General features: G+C 46.6%; 10 protein-coding genes across 10 annotated transcripts; 5 read left to right on the top strand and 5 right to left on the bottom strand.

Annotated features, from left to right (window-relative positions):
* Positions 1-195: 195 nt before the first annotated feature.
* Positions 196-2,289, top strand: BDV59DRAFT_211780 (C2H2 finger domain transcription factor; the record flags this gene model as incomplete). The annotated part of the gene is made up of 2 exons (XM_073695871.1): positions 196-589; positions 830-2,289. 2 exons carry the CDS (start codon positions 196-198, stop codon positions 2,287-2,289), a joined length of 1,854 nt encoding a protein of 617 aa, XP_073542644.1.
* Positions 2,290-2,827: 538 nt separating this feature from the next.
* On the bottom strand, positions 2,828-4,233 carry BDV59DRAFT_211779 (uncharacterized protein; the record flags this gene model as incomplete). The annotated part of the gene is made up of 4 exons (XM_073695870.1): positions 2,828-3,072; positions 3,142-3,730; positions 3,794-3,919; positions 3,988-4,233. 4 exons carry the CDS (start codon positions 4,231-4,233, stop codon positions 2,828-2,830), a joined length of 1,206 nt encoding a protein of 401 aa, XP_073542643.1.
* Positions 4,234-4,800: 567 nt separating this feature from the next.
* On the top strand, positions 4,801-5,312 carry BDV59DRAFT_196921 (RidA family protein; the record flags this gene model as incomplete). The annotated part of the gene is made up of 3 exons (XM_073692799.1): positions 4,801-4,852; positions 4,940-5,013; positions 5,088-5,312. 3 exons carry the CDS (start codon positions 4,801-4,803, stop codon positions 5,310-5,312), a joined length of 351 nt encoding a protein of 116 aa, XP_073542642.1.
* Positions 5,313-5,680: 368 nt separating this feature from the next.
* On the bottom strand, positions 5,681-6,505 carry BDV59DRAFT_211777 (HpcH/HpaI aldolase family protein; the record flags this gene model as incomplete). The annotated part of the gene is made up of 1 exon (XM_073695869.1): positions 5,681-6,505. Exon 1 carries the CDS (start codon positions 6,479-6,481, stop codon positions 5,681-5,683), a length of 801 nt encoding a protein of 266 aa, XP_073542641.1. The 5' UTR covers positions 6,482-6,505.
* A 555-nt stretch (positions 6,506-7,060) lies between these two features.
* On the top strand, positions 7,061-8,572 carry BDV59DRAFT_196919 (major facilitator superfamily domain-containing protein; the record flags this gene model as incomplete). The annotated part of the gene is made up of 1 exon (XM_073692798.1): positions 7,061-8,572. One exon carries the CDS (start codon positions 7,061-7,063, stop codon positions 8,570-8,572), a length of 1,512 nt encoding a protein of 503 aa, XP_073542640.1.
* Positions 8,573-9,171: 599 nt separating this feature from the next.
* BDV59DRAFT_196918 (DUF1993 domain-containing protein) lies at positions 9,172-9,677 on the bottom strand (the record flags this gene model as incomplete). The annotated part of the gene is made up of 2 exons (XM_073692797.1): positions 9,172-9,600; positions 9,666-9,677. The coding sequence occupies 2 exons, from the start codon at positions 9,675-9,677 to the stop codon at positions 9,172-9,174; spliced, it is 441 nt and encodes a 146-aa protein (XP_073542639.1).
* A 266-nt stretch (positions 9,678-9,943) lies between these two features.
* BDV59DRAFT_157751 (prolyl hydroxylase family protein) lies at positions 9,944-11,605 on the top strand. The gene is made up of 2 exons (XM_073687478.1): positions 9,944-10,271; positions 10,322-11,605. Exons 1-2 carry the CDS (start codon positions 9,986-9,988, stop codon positions 11,491-11,493), a joined length of 1,458 nt encoding a protein of 485 aa, XP_073542638.1. The 5' UTR covers positions 9,944-9,985; the 3' UTR covers positions 11,494-11,605.
* Positions 11,606-13,288: 1,683 nt separating this feature from the next.
* On the top strand, positions 13,289-14,690 carry BDV59DRAFT_196916 (aldolase; the record flags this gene model as incomplete). The annotated part of the gene is made up of 8 exons (XM_073692796.1): positions 13,289-13,363; positions 13,471-13,560; positions 13,631-13,766; positions 13,806-13,958; positions 14,018-14,076; positions 14,128-14,219; positions 14,279-14,450; positions 14,487-14,690. The coding sequence occupies 8 exons, from the start codon at positions 13,289-13,291 to the stop codon at positions 14,688-14,690; spliced, it is 981 nt and encodes a 326-aa protein (XP_073542637.1).
* A 1,836-nt stretch (positions 14,691-16,526) lies between these two features.
* Positions 16,527-17,370, bottom strand: BDV59DRAFT_196915 (uncharacterized protein; the record flags this gene model as incomplete). Its single annotated transcript, XM_073692795.1, has 5 exons — positions 16,527-16,865; positions 16,922-16,975; positions 17,005-17,016; positions 17,067-17,174; positions 17,209-17,370. 5 exons carry the CDS (start codon positions 17,368-17,370, stop codon positions 16,527-16,529), a joined length of 675 nt encoding a protein of 224 aa, XP_073542636.1.
* Positions 17,371-19,914: 2,544 nt separating this feature from the next.
* BDV59DRAFT_189752 (uncharacterized protein) lies at positions 19,915-20,861 on the bottom strand. The gene is made up of 2 exons (XM_073691661.1): positions 20,400-20,861; positions 19,915-20,319 (listed from the first exon to the last, which is right to left on the bottom strand). The coding sequence occupies exons 1-2, from the start codon at positions 20,702-20,704 to the stop codon at positions 20,010-20,012; spliced, it is 615 nt and encodes a 204-aa protein (XP_073542635.1). The 5' UTR covers positions 20,705-20,861; the 3' UTR covers positions 19,915-20,009.
* Between the last annotated feature and the right edge of the window lie 4,286 nt (positions 20,862-25,147).

Below are 25,147 nucleotides of genomic sequence, written 5' to 3'. Positions count from 1 at the left end.
TTTCGTTGTTGCAAACACAACTGTATGGGATCCAATCGCAGCGAAGAAACGTGAGCCCTTATCAATATAGAAGCCGACGAGGGCCATAGACTACCGATTTCCTCCGTTATATTTCGTGCGGGGATAACATATCTTCCCCGCCCATTGCGGTGCAAGCCCCCTTCATCGTTACAAAGATCCTTTGCTCTCCTCAAGATGCCTGAGAGAGAACTTCAGCGACGCCTCCAGCCCTACCAGCCTTTCCAGTGCCCCATATGTCAGAGTCGGTTCACAAGACATGAAAATCTCAAGAGACATGCTGCTCTACACTCTCGTTCCCGCGACGAGGCTTCGATATCATGCCATTTCTGCCATGCGACCTTCTCCCGACGTGACCTACAGAATCGTCATATGAAACGAAAACACCCAGAATATAGCCAGGAGGATGTATCAAAGAGGAAGGAGTGTGAACCTACAGCCCCACCTGAACGGCAGGACGAACGAGTAGCACCGGATAGTGGCGAGTTTCCTCCGTGGCCAATACACCGACTTGATGACCTTACCAATCACTACGGCAAAGACAACCCTGATCCTGAAATGGATCCGAAAGGTTGGTCACCGGGACCATTGAGTCATCTACATGATACATATGAACGCGGCCTGGGAATCATCAACATTCAACAATCGGACTCTAGAACCCAACCCAATTATCGAAGACAGCAGCAGTCAATTTCCGAGTCGGTTGGAGATGCCCAAGCTTTGGACTATATAGCACAAATCGAGCAAAACCTGATGCTTGATATTGTCTTCCCTTCGTCTACCTGTTCTGTTGCCGCGCAACCAGGAACAGATAGCAGGGTCCATGAATCCTCGCCTAGCCCAGATTCCACAGGCGCCGACTTCAATCAAATTAGTCCACCCCGATCCCTATCTGAGAGTGTTCCCGACGTGCAGGATAATTGGACCCCATCCACACTCCAGGTCACAAAAGGGTGTGATCTTTTTTTCAGCCACGTGTCCGACTTCGTTCCGTTCATTCACGAATCAACATTCGATCCATTACAAACTACTAGACATCTAATTGATAGTATACTATGTCTAGCCTATCAGCATGGTGAGGATCCAGAACGGGGCGGAGAAACAGGCTCGGGTGTAACTCTGTCTATACGCTGCTACCACCATGCCCGCGCGCTTCTTGCAGCGGAGGAAAGAAAACGGATTTGCAATATTGCTAGTACGTGCACTGTTCAATCATATATACTGCTACAGATATACGCCATGATGTATCTTTGCGGTGAGAGCTCATCGTCTGCATTGAAAATGCACACCAACATGATTTCAGTGGTGCGAGCAGCAGGCATCATGAAACCAACCCCCACGTTATCTACCACAACCAAGGACTTGGACGATCTATGGAACGAATTCATCAAGTCGGAGACACGCAAAAGAACAGTATTTGCAGTACATCAACTTGATGCGCTGTGGTATCAACTGCTATCTATTCCCCGTTCGGTCTCCCATCTCGAGGTAAAGCACGACTTACCTTGCCCCGAACACCACTGGCGCGCATCGTCTTCCACTGAATGGGCCCATCGACGGCTTCTTTCAGAGGCTTCGGGTTCCACAGTACGGTATGCGGACGCTGTGCGACAATTTCTTTCACAGGACTCGAACTCTGAGGCGATATCCGCCTTCGACCCATATGGAGCTATTAACATTACACAGTTCCTAATTTCAAGCTCCAGGGAAATTTCTGGATGGTCCACAATGACTGGTATGCTCAGTATGGACCGTTTTGGGGCACTTAGATCATCACTCCTCGCGCTTTGTCCTTTCATTTTCCCTGCGTCGGACGCGAGGATGAACTCAGCCGCCACTTTATGTGCAGCGACTTGGCAAACCGCGATGATCGAACTCCACCTCTGGTCGCCGTCTCATACAGGCGGTATTGTGATGTCTAGTATGGATTTGATGTTAAATCAGTCCACATTATTAGCATTATCGAGGAAACCGTTCTGCGATACTAGCACTGCGGAAGCCATTCAACCCCACATTGACTGGTTTCTGCGTTACTTGAACACAATGGAACTACCGGTATCAGAGGCTCCCTGGATCTCAATCTACGCATACAAAGCGTTCCTAATTGCGTGGGGTCTCATGCGCGACGGAGTTCCAGGTGTAATGCACACTGTAGGGATAGAACATGGTGATGTAGGAGGCGCATTAACATGGGCAAGAAAGGTTTTCCAGCGTAGGGCGAAGTGGCAACTTGGAAAGGTAATTCTTTCGTGTTTGAGAGAACTTGAATGAGATTGTTTATTGCGTGGTATTAGCCTTATCGTGTATAGTTGTCTCTTATTTGGCTTGAATGCATCTTATATTGCCTCGTACTGTCACTATGCCAGATATACCTTCCTAGAATTATCGAAGGTTATTATAGCACGAAAGCGTATCTACTATACGATGCTACCATGGGCAGAATTTCCTTCATCCGTCTCGTGAGCTCAAATCAACTGCGAGCACATCCCAGAGACGATGTTTTGGGGCAATAAATTGACTGATTGGTCGATCTATTCCATGGCATAATGAGAGACATTGGTATACAAATTTAATAAAGCGAGATATCAGAAGATGGAGGATGATAAAACGCGGATAATGTGGGTGTTCTCATATTCTGCCAGGCCAACGAGTTGTAATGGCCTCTGTTGATATGGAGATTTAACCGATATGGCAATTTAGCACAGAGACAAGCAGACCGACTATTACATCCATAGACTGCATATGATTATGTTGCGAGTAACACGGCTTATATATTTATAAGGTAAACGTCCTGTCGGCCTCCATGTGTTCAAACAGGGAGTGTGACATTAACGCCCATATATTCACGCTTGTGCCATATTTTGCCCTCAATTAGAGACTGGTCCACACCTAGTCGATTCCGCTCGGTGTCTGTTGGGTCAGTAGCTGTGGCAATTTGGATCTCACGCCACTGCTTGTTAGTGGGTACAAGTTTTCCTTCGGAGGTAAGTCTCTGAAATTCTTTATAAACCCCCTGGTCACACACGCATCCCTCTCTTTGTATAAGTCCAGACTCTAAAGAGCATGTCAGTACGTTTTTCCTCTAAGAAATGTAATATCTAATGAAGGCCTATGTTATCTAACCTGATGCAGGAGCCATGCGTAAGTCACCGACCGAGCTGTTGAACAAAACAAGGGAAAGCCGCTCCTCTTGTAACTGATCCACCGGAGGCTTAAAAACGCGGTGGCGGGTTGCCTTAAAATGGCCACCAGAGACAATCTCTAATGTGTCGCCAATATTTATCACCAAGGCACCGGGTTTGTACGGGACATAATGCCACTTTTCATCGCGCCCCCAAATCTGAAGACAGGAAATAGGGACCGAAAAAAGAAGTGTAGTAAGTCCAAAGTCTGTATGTCCATGCATACGAAGACCTCTAGATGCTTCCTCGGTTTGTTTCTGGATGGGTCGAAAAAGCGCATGACGAAAGTAACCTTCTCCTGTTGGACTACCATGAGATTGCACATTTTCCCAGAGATAGTCATCAGGAAGCTCAAGGACACGTGAAAGAAGTGTGAGAAGTCGGCGATTTACGGATTTTGTCAGGTAATTGCAGAATGCCTCGATCTCATCCATGAAGGGATGCAGACATTTTGGCACGCGGTCCATGCTTTCCCACTCTCGCTTGTACCAGTTAAATTGCTCAATACCGTCAGGAGGTCCGCGGTGACGCTGGTATAGTCATTCTCAGTAAGCTTAAATACCATATTTTCTGATGTTGCCACAGCTTCTTACCTTAAAGCCATATGGATGTTTGTAACCCGACCATGAGCCAGTATCGGGCTCGAAAAGAAGGCGATTTTTGTCCTCATCACTCATGTTGTTGTAAAGGTATTGGGCCAGAGAAAACTGGCGGTGGAGCTATGCATAGTAAGTCCTGTATTTTGCCCACGAGGGCGGCGCTGTATGTCCGCGCTATACGTCCGTACCTGTTGAAGTGAAACTCCATAGTTCTCTAGGAATAGAAACCCGTCATCGCGAATGGCTATCTTGACCTGCCTTACAAGGTCATCGACGACAGCTTCATCATCCGAGTTCAGTAGAGATAGATCGATGGACTTCAACTCGGCAAAATCATGCATTTCCCTGGTAGCTGGGGGAGGAATCCATTCTGGCACAAAGGGTTTGCCATGGAGGTCAGCCGAAGGGGGGTTGAAAGGCGTAGCAGCAGGCATGGTTAAGAGTGGACAAATTTTTGCAAGTACTGGAAGTATACTGGTTGCGCAAAGATCTACTTCGTAAACTTAATATCTTTCCTATGTATATCACACGCTTCCATTATATGTAGTATAAGACGCGTGTGCCGTAGTCTCTTGCGTACATCACCGGCCACAAAGACAAAAGCACAAGGCAAGAAAGCAAATTGTAGGTATTTGAGAGGAGCTCAGAGGTGCACATTTTGATTATGCTTCACATATAAATGCCGGGCTCTCTCTTCAAGTTGTGCTCATACAGGTTACTGGTGAGAGCACCTCCTGCCGGGAACTAAACCGCAGTATACTCCGCCTTTTTACCCCTCTCTTTCGCCGACTTATTGTTCTCCAGATTTCGCGGGTGAGAGGAGGAGCTCCGCCAATACATTACGGAGGAGCAACCCCGCATTTCGATAAGTGGCCATGCTGATGGGAGGATATAAGGATATGTAAGTGAATTCAACTTACAGACACTCTCCCCTGGGTTATAGGAGATTTAAAATATTTCTATCTTATCTATCGGTATCCTACACTATTCCAGCACGAAAGATGACTCGCCAGCTGATCTCAAGCGAAAAGTTTCCTCCTAAGCTGCACAATTGTGAGTTTTCAGAACTAGCTTTCCTGAACGTTGCTTTATGGCACCATTGAGATCACTTGCTTACAGGATTCTGAATTTACACTATAGGTCCAGCTGTAAAAGTTCCAGGTCTCGTATTTTGTGCTGGCCAAACAGCAACAGGACCGATTAAGCAGGCAACAGTAAGTTCCCACAGAATGAGCGTTAATCCTTACCCGATGCCGAAATTTACTAACCTGAGCAAACTTACTGGTAGATAACTGTATTGCAAAACCTCAGGGAAGTTCTTGAGCTCTCAGGTTCATCCCTTGAACGAGTCGTCAAGTATAACGTGTATCTCGCCGATATGAAGGATTTTGCCGCCATGAACGAGGCATATATTGAATTCCTTCCCAAACCGATGCCATCACGATCGTGTCTTCAAGCATTGCCTCCTGGAAATGGCACAGTGATTGAGATAGAGTGCATAGCACAAGCATGAAATTCGGCGATCCACATATGTATTAGATCGCCTGGCTAGTAACGTCTATGCTTTATTCATGACGTCAAATATAAGGGAGAAGTAAGTGGTATATAGGTTGTGTAGTGTCTATGGCAATATATGCCAGTTATAGGCAGCCATGGCTTGAATCACCCGGTGCGTACACTAGTCATTGTAATAACCAGATACGGACAGGAGATGGTGAGCAATACTATTACTACTACATGATGGCCACGCTGTATACACAAGTGCTAAATCTGGAGTGAAAAGAACAACATTAAACCTTCTTTTGCGGTACATTCTACCTCATGTTTACCTACTCGACAGGGGAAGATATTTGGAATACATCGTATATCTGATGCCTGATGTCATGATCTGGCGATCTCCAACTCTGCCATGTACCAATTTTGAATCGCCTTTGTGTCGCCTGTAATGGCAACCATATCATAGAGATTCTTTGCCTCCTTTGCCACACCCCCGTTGTTGACCATACGTCCAACCCATTTGCCATTTTTCCGCGCTGCCGCGATGATTTTATCAATAGCATGGATAAATAGCGGTTCATCCCCGCATGCGGGGACGTACCCGAGCAGCGATTGAGCCAAGTCATTGGGCCCAATAAAGACAAGATCAATTCCAGGCACAGCACAAATTTCCTCGACATTCTCAACGCCAGCCTGCGTCTCTATTTGTATTATCGTCAAAATCGTCTCATTGGCTGAGCGCATATACTCGGCTGTTGTGAGACCATGACCGATAGCAGGAAAGGCCGAGCCTTGGCCACGAACGCCCTGTGGCGGGAATTTCGACGAATTAACAACTTGTTGTGCTTCTTCGGCGGTGTTGATTTGTGGTACCATAATTCCATGCGCCCCTGTGTCAAGGGCACGCTTTATTATGTCGTGTGCTGGACCTCGGATACGAATGATAGGAGAAAACCCGAGCGATGATATAGCAGCAACCGAGTTATGCATAGCATCGTCACCAATGTGACCATGTTCGCAATCGATGATAATACCATCGAGTCCGGTTAGAGCGACAACTTGAGCCATACGCACGGATGGGATGGCCATAAATGTCAACAATGGGTATTCGCCGTTTTTGAGCTTGTTTAGTAGTCTCAGACGAGGGTTTTGAACATGAGTGGTTTGTGGAGTGGGATAGGCCATAGTTAATTTCGCGATATTCGACGGGCGATTAGGATTGGGATGGGATTTGTTCTGCAAGGGAATTGAGCCAGAATCTGTGTATTCTAGTTAACCTAATATATCTACCACAGTAACGTGAAACTCGCATTGAAGTCGGCTCTCCTCCAAGAACATCCGGCTCGCCATTTGTCTGCCTGTAGCCGCGGGTTTTGGGCAAAAGCGCAGCGGAGGAGTGGCTTATCAGGAGGAGCTCCTCCAACTCGGTATGCGCACAGACCGGCCACTCCTCCTTCCTCAAGCACCCCGGATTCACCACACATGATACGCATTTAACAACACTGATTGGCTGATGTGGACAGAGAATCTTAGCTGTTATCTATAGCGGTGTCTCGATGATGAGGCCCTATTTACTAACCGGTTCCGGTGTCTAGAAAAGCAGAGATTGTTTCAGAGAACCGCCCGGACACCACAGACCCCAGCGGGTGGTGGAGAAGAGTGTTGCTGCCCATGTGGAGCAATTGCACCATATATCATAAATCCAAATTGTTACAGCTGATAGTTATCTTCTCCTCACAATTGTTCCCGTTAAGCTTTGCCGCCATGGACATCACGAAAGACACGGTCTTCTGTGGTGACGGTAGCACCACATCCGCAGAAGGCCAGAGGGATGCTTCACATTTGCAATATAGGCGAATGCCCACTAGTCTACAAAACCTTACGGAAGGTGAAACGAAACAGCTGAATAAGAAAATTGTTCGCAAGGTCGATCTTTTGGTGCTTCCTACCATCGGTATCCTATACATATTGAATTACATCGATCGTCAGAACCTAGCCGCTGCAAAGCTGCAAGGTATCATGGATGATCTTAGCATGAGCACTGAGCAATTTGCCACTGCAGTTTCTATCCTTTTTGTCGGATATTTGCCCTTTCAGATTCCGAGCAATCTGATAATCACACAAATTGCTCGTCCTGGTATGTATATTTGCGTCGCTGTTGTGGTATGGGGTTGCATCTCAGCTACTACGGCCGCTGTGAAAACCTATGGCCAACTCCTGGCTGTTCGAGCCATCCTGGGAGCTGCGGAGGCGGTCTTCTTTCCTGGAGCGATTTATTATCTTTCAGCCTGGTATACAAAGACCGAACTTGGAAAGCGTATTGCAGGCCTATACATTGCTCAGCAGATTGGTAATGCCTTTGGGGGTCTATTAGCTGCAGCGATTCTACAGCTGGATGGGGTGCACAGTATTGCGGGCTGGCAGTGGCTGTTCATTATCGAAGGTACCGTGACAGTTTGTGTGGGCGTTATCTGTGCGTGCATAATGCCAGAATTCCCTCATAATAGCCGCATCCTATCACGACTCGAGAGAGATCTTGCTGTTTGGCGCATCGAGTCCGAAGCGGGGGCTGCAGAAGGCACGGAGAATGAGAGTGCTCTTGGAGGGTTTGCGAAAGCGCTGGCAGATCCGAAATTGTTGCTGCTGGTTTTTGCTAATTTGCTATCCCAAACACAGGGATCAATTGCAAACTATTTTCCTACACTTGTCGCGTCTCTCAAATTTGACAACACCATAAGTCTGCTCCTCACTGCGCCACCTTATGTTCTCGCTGGCGTCATTTATTACGCGATTATGTTTTACTCGGACCATAAAAACACTGTCTACCCAATTATCCTCATGTGCGTCGCCATCTCGATAATCATGTATATTCTCCCAATGTCAACCCTCAACATTGGTGCTCGCTATTTTTCAATGATCATTCTCCCCTTTGCGTCAGTCGGCCCACAGCTCCTCCTCTACAAAACCATCAATCTACATATTGCTCGCCCCATCTCCAAAAGAGCGGCAGCGTCGGCTCTTGTGAACGCTATCGGTGGAACATCAAACATCTGGGCCTCTTACCTGTATTACGGGCCCCCACATTTCTATGCTGCTTTTGGGACACTTATGGCGAGTGCTGCCCTACTAGGAGCGACCATCACTGCCTATCGCTGGTTAATAATACGCGAAAATCGACGGTTGGACTCGGGTGATCCAGATATGATTGCGAAGGCTATCAAGGGAGGGGTTACAGAAGAAATGGTCCAGTTGAATTGGCGGTATGAGATGTATTAATCCACCTGTGATTTAATTATTGGCATACGTCCAGTATGTTGGCTATGTATATGTTGGAGTATGTACTTTGTACAATTTTTCTTGATGTGCATTCGAAGCAAGTAGTATAAGTATATCTGGCCCATGTCTCTTTCGACATCAAGGACCACAGAACGGTTACACGATGCAAGATCTAGGTATTTATATCAATTTCTCGGATAGAGATTCGGGCGTCCTGTCATGACTGGTCGACCAAGACAGAGAAACGGAGATATCTCAAACCACAGATTTGTCAGGAATCGTATGTTCCTCTCCAGCTGTGCCAGGTGAAATGCGGGTAATGCTTGTACAAATTTTCAAGGGCTATGTGGGCAAAAAAAAAAAAGAAAATTGTAAAAAAAAAATTTGTCCAGGTCGTTCAGTTCCTTGACCGCATAATCAAATTACACGCATGAAAATTGCTTCCGGGCTCGGAATAGGTTCCGTAGTATAAAGTTGTATATATACTTGGAAGATTTAAGCACATGTTAATGAGTTCAATGATAATTCTTCATTGGGCCCGATTGCGGATTTGGCGGTTATCGGATAGAGCCATAATTCGAATATCTTGGCCCAAAGAATTATGTGACTTGGTTAGGGAAGAAGCCAAGGTAATAAATAATCCCGTTTTCCCAGCGGCACTCCTTACGCAATATCCCGTATGCAGTAACAAGGTGGAAATATATATTTGGGAATGCGATTGTGTGGGCGTACGTAGAGCCGCTCATGTCAACAGGCTCCAATGGACCACGGTTTGTAGGCACAATGACGGTGCCATGATGGTCAACAATGCTCTTATCGGCCTTGTTGCAGACATTCATCACTGTGTCAATCCGCTCATAGCATTCGGCAAATGTTGTGGGATTCCCTTCAAAAGTAACTGGCTCCTGACCAGTCAATCGAGCAATTAGATTCTCTGAGAACTGGGTTGCAAGACGGATTTGGTCGGCTAATTGGTACATCTTCGCGCATAGGCGGGCATCAAGCACAGCACTAGCTTTTAGATGTTGCTCCGCGAGTTGAAGAATATGAGAAAGAGTGTTCAGAATAGCACGGACCACCGCAACTCATACACAGTTTGACCCATAATTAAATAGCAATGACAAGAAGTATAGCATTTGAACATGAAAGACAAGTCTGAACACCGGAGAGTTAGAGTTTATAAACCTGCGAAAACGTGCTATAATCCAACGTAATCAATCTACTTTACCGATATTGCTGTGCGGACGAAGCATTGCTCTCTCCTCTTTCTCCCGTGGCCCCCACAAATCACCTCCTGCGACAACAATTAGATAATCAGCTAATTTTCCCCCGATCCACCCCCCCACTTGGAGAAAAATACGCAGTGATAATGCCAACATCGTCAGTTCGCGTCTCCATACGGAACAGAAAATCATGGCGAAGTCAAAGTCGGCCAAGCGCAAGCGCAACGTTCATGTTGATTTTCCACAGAAAGTCCCAAAAGCTGCTTCCTCCAACATCACACCGCCTCCTGACGGCACTCGTCTTGAGCCCAAGCATTTGAATACTGTCGTCTCGGACGAGGAACTCGAAGTCACCATTGAAACACTTACAGCTCTCGTGCAATATCCCAATCTGATTAAGTCGAAGGCATGCAAGGATCTCCGAGTCGCTGTGTACGGTTTCCGCCAGGCCTGCACTACCGGCGTCAATAATGCTGGTAAGCTTAATCCTGTCGCTGCTCGGATTAGAGAACTCACCATTCGGTAGAGGACGCAAACCTCACAGCGCGAATCACAGGTGCCCTCGCCGATGAGAAATACGTGGATGCCAAAGTACTTCTGGCCGAGATGAGAATTAGGGGGCAACAACCCAAGATAGGGGCCTTATGTCGCTGGGTACGGGACCTCGACGTCGTCAGTGGTCTCTCCACTCAGCCTGGTGGTCTAGAAAATGCCTCCACGCACCGAAGTACAAAAGACCTGGCAGTCCTCGGTATCCTGGATGCCATTTTGCGCGTCAGCACGCCGATTGACACCAACCCGAACGCCATCGACTCTACGTCACCCATAGCCTTCCAATCCATTTGGGATCTCCGCCCCTCAACAGAGCCACTCCCTGTTTATGCTTCAGTTCTCGATAAGTCTATCATGGAGGAAGCACCGAAGTCTTCTTCCGCTCTTCGAGTCATTGAGAAAACCCCCGGTCCCCTCCGCAAACCACCTAACCACCATCCTGCTATCCTTTACACCACAACTCCGAATGCCATTCCTCTAGCGGCCATCGGTCCGCCCATAACATACCAGCCGCACCCGTCCGTGCCAGGCCTTGGAGTTGCTCTGAACGTATTGTCGCCTACTGAGTGCAAGGCAATCATAGCTGCTGGTGAATCGGTCGGGTTTCTTCCCGACGCCCCCCTTCGGGAAGACGGTGATATGAGCATCCTAGCCCACAACTTCTACTGGGTTGTTGACATTGCGTTTCACGACTTACTCTGGGCGCGAATTTCTCACTATGTTCCGCAATCCATCAACGGCCGATTGGCCCGTGGTATAAATCGCCGCTTTCGTGTATACAGATACGTTCCCGGGGCGGAGTATCGATGTCACATTGATGGTGCTTGGCCCCCATCGGGCATCCTCCCCAACGATAAGTATGTCTATGATTCCTCGCCGGAAGATAAGAAACAGAGCTCCTTATACACTTTCCTATTATATCTTAATGATGAATTCGAGGGAGGAGAGACAACTTTCTTTGTGCCGTCCGCGCGTGAAGGAACTCTAAATGCATACCCAGTGCGTCCTGTCATGGGTGCTGTTGCGATGTTTCCGCACGGTGAATCCAACGGAGCATTATTACATGAAGGGACTGGAGTAAGGAAGGGTGCAAAGTATATTATCAGGTCTGATATAGAGTATGATGTTACACTATCCGAGAATTAACGGGCAATCCAATGTGAACTTACAGCAAATGGTAGTTCACTGCGCACTCAGGCCGGGCATCTTCGCATTATTTGCTTTGGAGGCACCCAGTCAGGAAATTATGTGATTTTACGTATATAACCCAATATGGCCGTGCACGCCCCTGTGTGTCTGAGCTGAAGCTCAAGGAGGAATGCTTCCTAGTAGACAAAACGGGTGATATACTATTGACGGGATATCGGGCGCCCAGCTTGAGATGGTATTATCGTCAGATTTGAAGCCATCTTCGCCACGCAAGTAACCCTATGTTTTCACACGGTATCTCAACTCGGAATCCTCGCCTACGTCGCACGACGCCGATAACCTGACATGTATATTAGTAAGTGGATTTTGATTGCGAGAACTATACCGGCGGAGGGAAGATCCCCTAGGGAGAGTTGGGAAGACTTCGGACTGCTTCATGTCCGAACATGGTGGTCGAGCACATCTACGACCCCATCATTCTACAACTAAATATCACACTATATACATTTTGAAACGAAAAGTAATGAAAGGCATACGGCGTTTAAGTTCTCTCCTCTTAAGGGTCGTGGTCCAAAATACTTGAATGGAGCCCCGGCTCCGGCCCGGAAACTGGTTCAAAAATAATCTTGTCACCTCCGACTAAGGTCGTCTCTCGTCCCTCCTTAGCCGCAGTAGAAACCTTATTTCTTTAGATAACTAAGGTATACATTTTCTGAAGCTGCCATAGGGCTCTCTACTGTTATAGCGTTAAGGTAGTTGACTTACTAGTCGCGCGTCTCCGTTCCTAGTTATTGCTAAATCGGGCGTAGGTATGTGCACTGGGGGGGGGGGGGGGGGGGGGGGGCATTATCTAATAGCTAAGGGAGGAATTGCAAACGCTTATCATACAGCAGAGATAATAAATAAGTATAGAGCGTCGTAAGCAGATTTCTCTCGAAGGCGGATGTATGATGACCTCGAACCTATTTGGATAGTTATCTATCTAGTTGACGCGGCTCTCACTTACTGGATTTACGTAGTCTACCAATATATATAGAGGTCGGAGAGTTACTGGAGAGAGGATTGCCGTCTATATTGCTCGAACGGTCGTTAGAGGAGCTGGTAAACTAAGTATTTTTACCTTGTCTCAGCCCGGTAGAGTCTCGCTAGTCTAGTATACTAGAGAAAAGGGGCGGTAGGTCTGGATATGAATAAATCGCCTTAGATAGGTTAGGATTGTTACCCAGAGAGAAGGGCTAGGAAAAATCTTCTGTTTACCACGGGCTATTATCGGCGAGAATCAGAGGATTAATAGGAAGGTACTTTTGTGTATCAGTACACTATTAGCTACTAAGATATTTCCTAGATTCGTTGGTCTACGACTGATTAAGTTAGACGGCTCTTTGCAAATCTTAGACGTCGATAATATAGGCGCCGTCTCAATAATATCTAGCAGAAATATAATAATATATGTATTTTAAGGACCATAGAGTTACCTCATGTCCCCGCTAGAAAGCTGGCTGGAGACTATGACGACGGTCATTCTCAACGTATGGCACACACCAACCCAGTGCAAATTCCTCTCCAGCGGGCAGGCGGTCCGCCCGCCAGCCAATGTTCCGCAGCGTATTACGCCCGAATGATGAGCTCGTCCTGCCGAATAGTTGGTGTGGTGGCTCAAAAAGGCAGAGAGGCCCGGGCTAGGGTTTAATAGGTCTTCCCTTGAGCAGACCAAGTATATATAAAACAGACAGCGGAGTGCGATCCTGTATCTCCATAATTTTTCAAAACTCTATTGTCAATAATAGACAAGATGGGAGCTCAGCGAAGCTTGCTCCAGGTGCTGGAGGACATATGCAATGTCGACGTTGATGCGGTTGATCCCAAAGTCTCCACGGCCTTACCTTTCAAAGCCCATAATCATGAGTGATGTCTTGATGGAGGTACTCACGTCTAGCGGCCGACATCTAGCCCCCACAAGAAACATCCAACCAGGTGATCTGTTGTGATACAATGCTCAAGCCCGAGTATCGAGACATGTTCCTGGATAAAGTGGAGAAACATGGCAGCGAGGGCTGGGAGGAGGTCTTCAATCGAGTGGTTTGTCTGCTTCGGATCACGTCTTTCGCGAGACCATGCCTGATGTTATTGATAGACTGTCAAATTCTGCTCCAGCAACCTTGAGAACATAAGCGGGCGTGTTCTGGTACAGGTTTCTCCTCGCCATGTGTACGACAGCGAGGCCGTCCTTAGCCAGTTCTATGCCTACGACGGGGCTTTCAAGGAGGCCGGTGTAATATACCCTAATAATAATAACCCTAATAATAAAGCGATCAAAATATCGGTCACTGGTCCATCCATGGCCGCCGCCAAAAAGCTCAATTCCGAGGGCATTCGTATCCTTGGCACTTCGGTCTTCAGTCTGGCCCAGGCCATTGCGGCGAGCCAGGTTGATTGTCTATTCATTAGCCCTTACTTCAACGGTATGCCTCTAATTTCTAAAATTTTCCGAGGACACGATTAATGCAGCTTCATGGTATAGAGGTCGCTGCCTATTCCGACGACTCCCTTATGCATCATAGTGAGGATCCGGCTTTGACGGTACTTCCTAATATCCTCCACCTTTCCATCACTCTCCTAATCTTTGGTTAGCATCCTATGGCGTCACGGCTTATCCATATTTTTGAAAACTACGCGAGACTTTACCACCAGACGGGTGGAATGCAGCCAGTTGTCATCGCAAGGTTTGTCGTACTCGAGTGCATCCCTTTTCAAACCCGCCACTTACGCAATCTCGAAACAGTAATGCCAACATCGGCGAAGTCATCGCCACCGCCGAGCTCGGGTGCCAGCATATCACTATCCTTGCCCATCACCTCAAAGAACTAGCTGAGACGCCCTTCGATGACGCCGTACTCGCCAAGTATCCAATTCTGAAAGACCCGGGCCCCAAGAAGCAGGAGCCCTACTACGACGTACAGACCACACCTCTGCGCCTGCGACTGCACTAGAGCACAGACCACCTGGCCGGGCCAAAGTGGGACGGAACTTTCGCTAGCACCGAGCAGGACTGGCCTGCAGACAACGGTGCAGCAGTCACAAAGGCGATGGAAAGTGACCCCGCCGTGGTCAGGAAGATGAAGGATGTGTTAGGCGCATTCCTAGGAGCGGAGGTGAGAGCAAAAAAGGCAATTGAGGAACAGTTGGCAAAATAAATGGCTCGTCTATAGTTATATATTGTTATACTGTTCATTTTGAATAATTGGTCATCAAGACTTAGGGTTAGAACACGTCCGCAAGACTTGTTATTATTATCTTAGGATTTCGTGTTTATTGACCCGGCTAACAAGGGGCGGCGAGCAGACTCATAAGTTCCTAGTTAGTTATCTTGTCCGGGCGTTTGCGTAGACCTGGGCAACTTTGAAAGAAGTCGTTGAATGTAGTTATGAGACTACCTGCACAAAATAAATGGGGATGGGCAGCGCCTCAGTCAGCAGCACACGTGACTACTCACTGAGCAGGTTCTCCACCGCTCCCGAAGGATATCATGGATGGAGTGGATCCAGTATGCCCGCGACAACGGGTCATCTTTAAAGGTTCGTCAGGGCCTGAAGTCGCGACCAACAGCTGCGGGCCCAACCCGCCAGATTGGTCAAACAATCCCACCAACAAGGAGGACGGAGGGTGCGAAGAAGCGGCTATTTACGCAGCAAGATGATGATCAGGGTCCCCAGGCGGCGCCGGTATGGGGGATCATTGGCCCACGTTGACATCGCTGCTTGTAGCTTCCGTTGCCGCAAATCGTGCAATAGTTTTTGATTGTCCGCCTGTCCTGGGGCTTAAATTTGAGAGGATAATTGATATATTTCAGGCTAATTCAGTATTATCATTTAAAATATTGCCCCGTGCAGTCCTAGTCCCCAGGCATAATATCCTTGCACTAGAAATCCCTTAGCCCTGCTCTTCGCATATCCAACGCCGGGGGGTTTGGCTTAAACATTTCTATACCATTAAGGTTGACGCAGCGTTCAGCACTATAGTCCTCTGTTGAAAATTGTAGTGCTCTGTCGATATAATTCAGAGTCGTCTTGGACACAATACGACTATCTATAGAGCTTCTCAGGGCCTGGAAGCAGACGCTGTCAATCTCTCCATTACTCATTGAATACTCAGAAGCTACCGCAGCCAGTGCTGCAATGCCAGGAAATTCCTTGAGCAGCCGAATCAGATCTTCGTGGATGCAGCCCTTGAGTCGACAGATATGCCCGAGTGAATGGACCAGATCTATTGACAATACAATAAAGGAGCTACTTTGCTCTAGTTGGGTGCCTATTATAAGTATCCGATAGTGGCTGCTTGCGAATCCTCATAGCTCTTCAGCAAGAATGTTTAATGTTTCATTGAGAAGGCGCATTGTATATGGAGTTTCTTGGAATGAAAAGCGTTGGGAACTGTCCACCTCTATCGGACTACTATACATCATGACCCAAAAAAAAAAATCGAAGTGAACTTGCTCTTTATCGTCTGAACGAATGCTGCGACTCGATAGTTTCCGGATTCGTTCACACTGAAGCCAGATACGCCGGCGGTTTTTGAGAGCGAGGTAGTCCAAAGAATCGCTATCATATCCCGCCACTGCGGACGCGTCCTTGAGCCGACGAAGGAGCTCATTCCATTGAACTTTGCTTCTCTGTTGCACCTGGGACAGTACTACGTATGTCCGCACACCAAGGCACGTCGAAGATTATTCGAGATTCCCAGAAACTGTGCGGCAGATTCTTAGCGCACTGTCTGAAGTGAGGACTCTCCAAGAATAGATTCAGCACAGACTGGGTAGGAAGAACCTCTAGTATGCGGAATCGCAACTCGGACGAAATTAGCGACAGATTATCTGACTTTCCCGAGTCCGAGTGACGCGGGTTCATCCTGTCCTGGTTGAAAGTGAACGTAATATTGGATTCAGATTCGGTCGATGCCTCGGCGATCAATGGCCAGAAATCAAATGGCCCCCTAGGGTCCATCCGGTCCACTTGAGATTTGGTTAGTCTCCTCTATCGCTGGGAGATCGTTTCGCAAACCTCGGAATCTTCCCTTGGAACCCAAACCTCAAACTCAAAACGAGGCCCCTCACTGAATGTATCACCATATCCCCAATCGAAAGAGTCACGGTTGCGATCCTCCAAGCCCAGTTCCATAACTGAGACGAAATCCCGTAGATCTATCGGTCGCATGGCTAGGTTTGTATCACGACATACACACTTGAAAATTTCCAAACATGCATCGTGAACCAAAAACCCATCCTTATTGCATTCTAGGATGTTCGACCTTGGATCTTCGCCGTACGGGCGGGGATAGAAGAAGTGGCCGGACTGCGGATCAACGTGTTGCCCCTATATATGAAGTTATTAGTTGCGTGCTCCATACGAATGCAAGTCGAACAACCTACAAGAGGCGATACCATGGGCAAGTCCGCCGAATCGTTTTCGGTGAAGAGCCCAGCCTCTGGAATTCGATGGGCTACCAGGTAACATCACCAAGCCACTTGTTGCCGCGTGTCAGTAATGGCCTCTAGCGATCACGGGTGACTGTACCTTGATGTCTTTCAAGGAGATATTCCTCGCTTCATATCCAAACATAGCATTGCAGAAGCTCGAATGTCCATCCTGGTCGCCAGTCTTAGCTTGTACTAGAGTACTCGACTGCCATTCTTGCAGTGCCTAATCCAGTGCATACTTGCTCCTGTTGCCCTCCATAATTGCAGTAATCATCATATGCCTCATGCTCGCCAAGTTGGTTCTCTTCGTCAAGATACTGGAGTGAGGACCGTTTAATGAGGTTTTTGTATGTTGGTGGACCCCCACATATATTGCAGAAATAGTGCGCGTCCTTGTCCATGATTGTTGAACCACGTTTGATGTCGAGGCGCAGTGCCAACCAAGGGGCGGGGAATGCAGGTGAACGACAAGGATCTCGCCGTCCAGGTCTCCCTTCTAAGGCTAACCTATTACTTAATCATGAGCTCAGCTACGTTGAAGATATTGAAGGTTGAAGAATTCAGGTTCTTCGCATTGATTCATCGTCCCTAATAGTTACTATCGCACACATATCTAGCAGAATCCACCAGCGTATAGTTTTGAAATGTCAGACAAGAGATCCCATAAATAGGGATAACAGTCATAGTAGTGAGCATCTTCACCTCCCCCGTTGCATCTTCCAATTTATACTGCGCCTAGATACGAGATCCGTCCTTATCATTGTGAGATACTCTAACCGTTTCCAGATCCATCGCACTCAGGCCTCGAATTGACAACTGCCCAATGTTCTTCACTGTCACAAAGTGTGGCTCCAGGGCCTTCCGCAGCCAGTTGCGAAACTGCACAGTAACCAAAGAACCTCCTCCGCTGGAAGCGACAGATCTGACTGGGTCAACGTCAGCTAGAGCAATACCGGGGTAGCGCAAACATATAGCGCGAAAGTGCTCGTTCAATGATAGCCACGCAGCTCTCTGGAGCGTCCTCCGAAGCAAGAGCCATGCGGATGTGGCTTAACAACACTTAACATGTCTCGAACATTGTTAGTCACATATAGCATACTATAGATTAGTACGTCTGTCTTCTCTTTTTTACTTACTGGTTATTGAATCTCTAATATTATTGAGTAGGTGCTATATTCTTTACGGTTTATCAATTTAACTTACTATAATACTTCTTATAACTTATATATTATGGTATCTCGCGCAGTTCTTAATCTCTAATATATTCTGTGTGCTTCTGTGGGCAATTATATGCTAGGCTATTGATCTTAACTCAGATAATGCGTGGAAATACCATAGCCTGGTACATGGGACTAGCTTAGTGTTCTCCTTTGTTAAGATCTTGGTGGTCGTTTCATTTTGGGCGTGGGGGCTGCTGGAGAGGAAGTTGAGACTCGATGCGCTTTGACTCCCTATTGGCGAATAGAGAGGAGAGATTGAGAGAGAGGGTATTTTACCAACTTACTTGGCAATGGCAGATGAATAAGCCAGTCGGTATTATGTGCGGGTTGTAGAATGTAAGTTTTTAGCGATTCCGCGGGATTTCACTCATGGAAAGCTTTCCTCGTTTATGGATGTGCTGAAAATAGGGTGGGTTCCTAGGTGCGAAAATAACTATCTTATGAACATCGGGACACGTAGGATCCATCAGGCCATTCTTAGGAAGTGATATTGTCGATTCTAGGAATACTATGGTTGTTTGAGGAAACACTAAGGCTCCTAGAACTATGGCGTTTCTTCTCAGGAACAATAGGCCTATACTTGGTAACCCTGCTTCTGCAGGCCTCTATGAGCTGCTATTTACTTTAAGCTAGATAGAAGTTTTAGTATACAAGTTGTGAGGTTAAGAGCATCTATCCTACTCCATTAAGTTGAGTAGCCAAATGAGACGTACCGAGGCTTCACATCTCAGAGGCCACGTCCAACCAATTATAGCCTCTACTACGTTTCAACAACTATTGGACGAAAACTACTCCTTTCCATAAATGGGAGTAGTAAAAGAGGTTTTATATGAATTCAGACACTTAGCCATTTAATTACCGTTCCAAACCGCGCGGATGGTTATTGGATACTTTATATCGTTAGACTCGGGCCCATGTTTTATCCCTCCCAACCATATAGTCTATGTAGATTCGACTTTGCTTTCAGATGTCTTCGACACTTAACGGCCGTGCTAGGTATTGCGCGATCGTGGAAAGTCCTCGGTCATTTTTCGAATGGGCGTAGGATAGTACTTTTCCTATAGGATATTAGTGTCTGCATTGCCATTAGAAAGGAATCCCACTAATTATGACTTAAAGAAGGACAAAAACCCACTGATCAGCTAAGAACGTGTACATCCAACCAGAGTCTCTTAATTAGATACCTAGACAAACATCCGCTCCGTATAGCATGCTATACTTATAAGCCTTTTTAATGACATCTTCCCTTTGTCAATTTCTTATCTGCCAGAATATCTTTCTCGAACGCAATCTCTTTTTCTTAATCTTTAGGGGGGAGATATCTAACGCTACATTAAGAATTCTATTAGAGATACAGTAAGATAATATAGAGAGTTATAAATATTTCTTTGTTTACGTTATTATCTATAACAGGTGCCTAGTTGAGAATAAGTTAGATATATGAGTTAGGAGAGCCGCTGTTTTTGGATTATATCAATATCGTGGTCTTTAGTAGTGAGGCTATCTATGCACGTTCAACACCATCAAATATCTGAGGACCTCGGGCTTTGCCAATCTCTTGTTGAGTTGACCGTTCAACCCCACGTTGACCAGTAAGTAGGTGATGGGGTTTGCCAGGTCAACTCGCGAAGAGATTCCCAGTGATCAACAAATGGTAATAGCCTGTGCTGTCTGGATGCGTCATGTCACGAGAGGAAGCGTCCATAACGTTGATTGTAGGTGGATGGGTCACCACACTCAGTCAATTTGGCAAGTAATGAACTTATGGAAATATACTCTATTTAAATCCACAATGTCTTTCGGAATTCCCCTCCCCCGTGCTAAGAGCACTCATTTTCTCTAACGAACTCTTCAGCTCCTTTCAATTGCTCCCGCCCATGAACCCTCTGGTCCACGAGTGCGTTCACTCGCCAGCGATCCTGTGTTCCCTTTCTCTTCTGGCAACATCTTGGTACTGCCAATACTTTCTTCCCGACAAATTCAACCGGATCTACAGCAGATAAAAGCCATTTATTTGCATAAACACCGTTGTCATCTTCAATCTCAATGATGTTAATCTGCAACACCTCAGGGTTGGGATCATCATCTAGAACAAGGTGGTCAAATGTTACACCATAATAGTCAATCATTCTAGTAAATTCATGGGAAGAATGCTGTTAGCCACAGATACAGAAAATTGCCTCTACTGATATAAAATGATATAAACTTACTGATCCGGGCGATTTTCTGGCATCCAACCCAAATACTCGTCCCGTATTACTAGATCACCGGGTACTTTCAGACAAACTTCGCGCCCGTAGATTCTTTGATAAGTCAACTGTGCTAGCTCCGGACCTGCTGGCTGCGGGAACGTTCGATTCAGAAGATCTAGATGCCACGATATATGTGGCAGGAGCCTTTGTATGGCAACTAGAGGGCCTTCAATCTGGATTCTGAGCGGCTGATCAGGTAGTGGAAAGTGATACTGGCCAGGGGGAGTGTGAATGCAAGGCGGGATGTAAAGTGGAAGCGCCATAAGTAGAGAAACAGCTAGAGCGCCTATGCTGGAGTTGACTAAGTCCCGCTGATTGAATCCAACTGTCCGTATAAAATGGGTAATGTTGCATCAAGTATACAAGATCGTTTTTCATACGGGCAGGAAGAAGATTTTCGGTCTTCCCCTTCAGTTTGCTGGCGGGCTTGCGAGGCTATATGGCGTCAGGCGGTCAGATGGTTGTTTCGTCACATGACTTGCTTCTAAGATCGCATGAGTAAAACGAATACTTGATACGTCGCCTGAGGCATCGCTACCAATGTCACCGTTTGCCCCACCATGTGTGACTCCCCTTTTATTCACTTGGCTCTGGGCTCTGATTGGTTGTTCACACGTTCAATGGGCGCTTACAGGCACCGTGTGTGATGCTAAGAACTTATCAATTGGTGCAAATTCCATAACCTGAGCCAATGCACAGAACGACTTGATAACCTCACAGCGCATCGCGTCGAAGATCATGGGGCTAGTTCTGTGGCAGGAGAGCGCGTAGTAAGTGGCTATACCCTGGATCTTTTCAAAGAGTGTTTAGAACTAGTCCCAAAACCTGATTTAATCCCTGTCTGGTTTCTGGCTTGGGCTACCTCAAGTGACCTATAGAACAAGCCAAGGAACTATGTTCTATATCAGACGCATTCAATGTTGACACCAAGACCCATGGACATCAATCCTCAGTGGTGAGAGGGAATCTACCAAATAGAAAACGTCCAAGACCAGGTTCCCATTTCTAACTCTAAGCGCCTGGCACTTGGGCCTCTTGCTGTCTTCCTGAGTGATAACCGAATCAGAGATCTGATACGTCGTAGAACGACAATCCAAAGATAGTTGGGAGGAAGGCGAGGGGGGTGGGGTAGCCCAGATGTCGTTTGTAGTATCAACTCGACTGAATTACGCGCTGAGCGGCATCTTGCCTTTTTTTTTTTTTGGAACCAGGCCTGTCTATATATATTGCCTGCCATCTATCCTCTTGAATCCAGCTTTCTCGTCTCACTATATTGCTTCGTTCTTCGCCCCAGCCAAATTCTGTAAACATCCCTCCTTTTCTCCGCCCGATCCCACCACCGTATGTATCCCTGGTGGCCTGTCATCCCTTTGTTCATATTCCGCCCTCCCTCCCGCTAACCTTGATATAGAATATGTGTACCATTTACACTGACTACTGGGAATGTGGTCATGTTTATCGCACCCCGCGTTGGCCGTTGCGGTCCCCCCCAACCACCGGCCTGGAGCGACTGTTCCTGGAAACTGTGGTGCTGGAGGGTGCATGACTCCCCCGTCATCTGACCGGGGTCACCTTTATGGCTGTTGATCATCATCCACAGCTTGCCATACAAGTCTCTCCACTATCATTCGCCTTGCCTTTCCGTTCCATCCAAAATCGGATAAATCTAGGATTGGCTGAGACTGGCTTGGCCTGGTTTGTGCAGGCTCCATCTGGTTTATCTATATTTCTAGTCGGGCGCATCGGGTTTATGCGATGATTTCTTGTCTGCCTGTGGTGGTTACTTGTTGCCGGGCTATATGGAGTAAATTCTAGAGTGTGGACCTCTGCCGTCTACCCTGCTCTATTGGCAGTATATCCTGCCATACATCCGGGAGTACCAAGCCCATACTTCTTGGATGCCATCACAAAGTCTGTACATATTCCTGCAAGAGCGTAGGCTACCATCTGCGTTTAAATATTGATGTCAGGCGACATAATGAACCTCAAGTGCTTCTCCGGTTCCCTGTCGAGAGTACTAGACTTCCAAGAGTATGGAGGACTGGCATTCCCTTGACATAGCGCTGGTCCTTGTGTGCCACACCGTATTTTCCCAAACTAGCGTGGATCTCTCGAGACGCTTCCAAACTGGTGGTTGGTAGAAAGTTCGCCCATAGAATTCCACGACGGTCAAGATGCTGAGCACCCTCTAACGGTGTATAGTGGATCTCGTTGCTGGACGAGAGGTGACTGTCGGTGTGAAAAGCGGAATTACGTAGTATATCCGACCCAGGTAAGATTCTTCGAGAGCCAATCCCAGTTGGGAACCTACGATGATAAATATAGATGATGTTTGGGTTCCTCTGCTATTTTGCCATCGAGGATGTAGCCAGTATTTAGTCTGAGTTTAGATTGACCTTGTGCTTTCAAGTCTCTCCTTGCAAAGCTGAAGTATATTTTCGCAGTTGAAAAGGAATTATCAAATATATTCCACTTTTAACGAGGCCGGCTATACTGTACAGCTTATCCCGTGGATAGGTTTCCTGACGCGTTTTTAAATGAAGACGTGCTTATGTGCTCATTAGCATTGGATTACCGCTTATTGAAACTTGTTCACCAAATGCTATATGCCTATGTTATCTGTAAGTTGCAGCATATCATATGAGAATCAGCGAATACGGGACGATCTTGCCCTCTAATGTGCATTATCCATGTGAAACAAGAGGCACAGTCGCAGTTTTGTGTTACAGATAAATATGACGGCCTTCGCGAGATTGATTTCTTAGAAGCCTAGGCTGTAAAGACGAGGGATTGATCAGTTACTACTCCAATCGGTCAGTTTAAACATTATCTTTTTCATTTACCACTAGTTCCTAACTTTCTTCTTATTTAGCCCAAACCCGATCACCCCAGTCCCTCCCTGAAGATCTTCTTTTCCATTATCTTCTTCAGCCAGCTTATTACTATAGCCCGACTCCTATTCCGTATACTTGAGCGTCCTGAGTTCCGACAACCCTGTAATATCATTCAACTAGCTCCTTTAAAGATTAAACTACCCTCTGCTCGGTCTATTCGTCCTTAGCTAGACCTGGAAATTTAATAAGGTCAAAAAAGTGTGCTCGATAAGTTACCACAGGAAGAAGACGCTCAATCGCATTAGGCTGCTGGACTTCACCCTAGTCCCTAGTGGTTGGCGCACCCTACGTACGGTGCATTTTCTCGCCCGCTGATTGGTCCATTGTCGATGTTCCGCCATGCTCCCGCCGCAGTCAGTGCGTGCCCCGAAGGGACCCCTTTCCCAGCACTCTATCTTCCAGGGGAAACCAGTACAAAGATATTTTAAATCTTAGGTGATAAGCAAAAGTAAATACAAACTTACTTTTTTCTCTTTTTTGCGGGTGTCGGACACGCTATTAACACGTACATAGAAATATATATATAATATATATATTAGAAAGTAAATAGCTTACCGAAGAAAGATTGACTGAGCTTTTTTGGCCTCTCACGTTTCGAAATAGGCTAAGTATTTATCGAAGCTATTTTCCCGTAAGAAGGGTATCTATTAGCGCCTAAGTGCAACACGAAGCTCTGCAAAAACGGGAGATAATGGTGTATAGGCAATGGAGATAACCTTGTCGTTACAGGATCGGGGAAACAAGTATATTAGATATACTGTTTTTATTCCTCGAAAGCAAGGGGTGATGTCCTTAAATTATAATATAGGCCTGCCTTTTTGGCCTTTATTGCAGAGAGAATATTAAGGTGAAAATCGGGTATATAGGTACAATCCTTCAGTTCAAATGTAGTTTTATCTTTATATAGGCTAGTCGGCTTTATCTAAACTGTGTGAATAACAGAAGATATTACGTGCGGCTTGACGGTGAAACATGTATACTAATAGCTCATATCTAAAGATATTCTTACTCCGTTTACCTATGTTATGGTGTGAATATCGTCTGGAGGTGGACCTGAGCCTCAAGTTATAGTACCTTGCGGAGCCGCTCGCTCGGCCACATACCCTCTCCGGCCGGCCATAGATAAGGCGCGCCGGATTGGCGGTGGTTCCGGACGAGCCGCTCGAGCGCCTGACTAAAAGGCAGAATAAGCTAGAGATAATAGACTACGAGCTCGCTGACAGCCTTTAAGAGATAGCGATAGATAATCTTCGTGGTATTATCGATCGAATAGCCTTTATAGTAGCTGGTAACCGTGCTTACCAAACTATGCTCGATGAAGATGCTCCGGTAGCAGCTATGCTTAGTGTTACTATAGCAGAGGCTGAGTAGCTCGGTAGCCCGGCCGGGTTGGCCACCAGTTATATAGACGAGCAGAAGGAGCCGCTTAAGGAATTTATTAATATCCTGCTGGTAACGCATTACAATACCCTCCTACTAGAGTATCTGGTCCTCCTAGCTAATACATAGAAGCTCTAGGAATTTATCCCGTAGTTAGCCTGTCTTAAGAACCCGATTAAGTAACTAGTACTCTCCTGTAATAGGTAACGTAGCCTGTATACGGGAATTCTTTAGAAAATTCTATCTATATTAATTATTGGTAGAGTCGTCCCGGAGCTTATAGAGAGCTAAATAAGGTATAATCTCTTCGCGGATCTCCTTCTTATATACGTAGTATCGGTGGCAGGTTCTATTCGACAAATATCTTCCCCCAACTAAGAGTTTATATCATCACCAGTCTCGCCCTCGAGCACACGGATCGATTGGGTAATT

The sequence above is a fragment of the Aspergillus ambiguus genome (assembly GCF_047715705.1).
Source record: "Aspergillus ambiguus strain CBS 117.58 unplaced genomic scaffold BDV59scaffold_72, whole genome shotgun sequence".
Classification (NCBI taxonomy): Eukaryota; Fungi; Ascomycota; class Eurotiomycetes; order Eurotiales; family Aspergillaceae; genus Aspergillus; species Aspergillus ambiguus.
The sequence above is the reverse complement of the archived record's forward strand: the minus strand, read 5'-3'. Positions and strand labels throughout refer to the sequence as shown.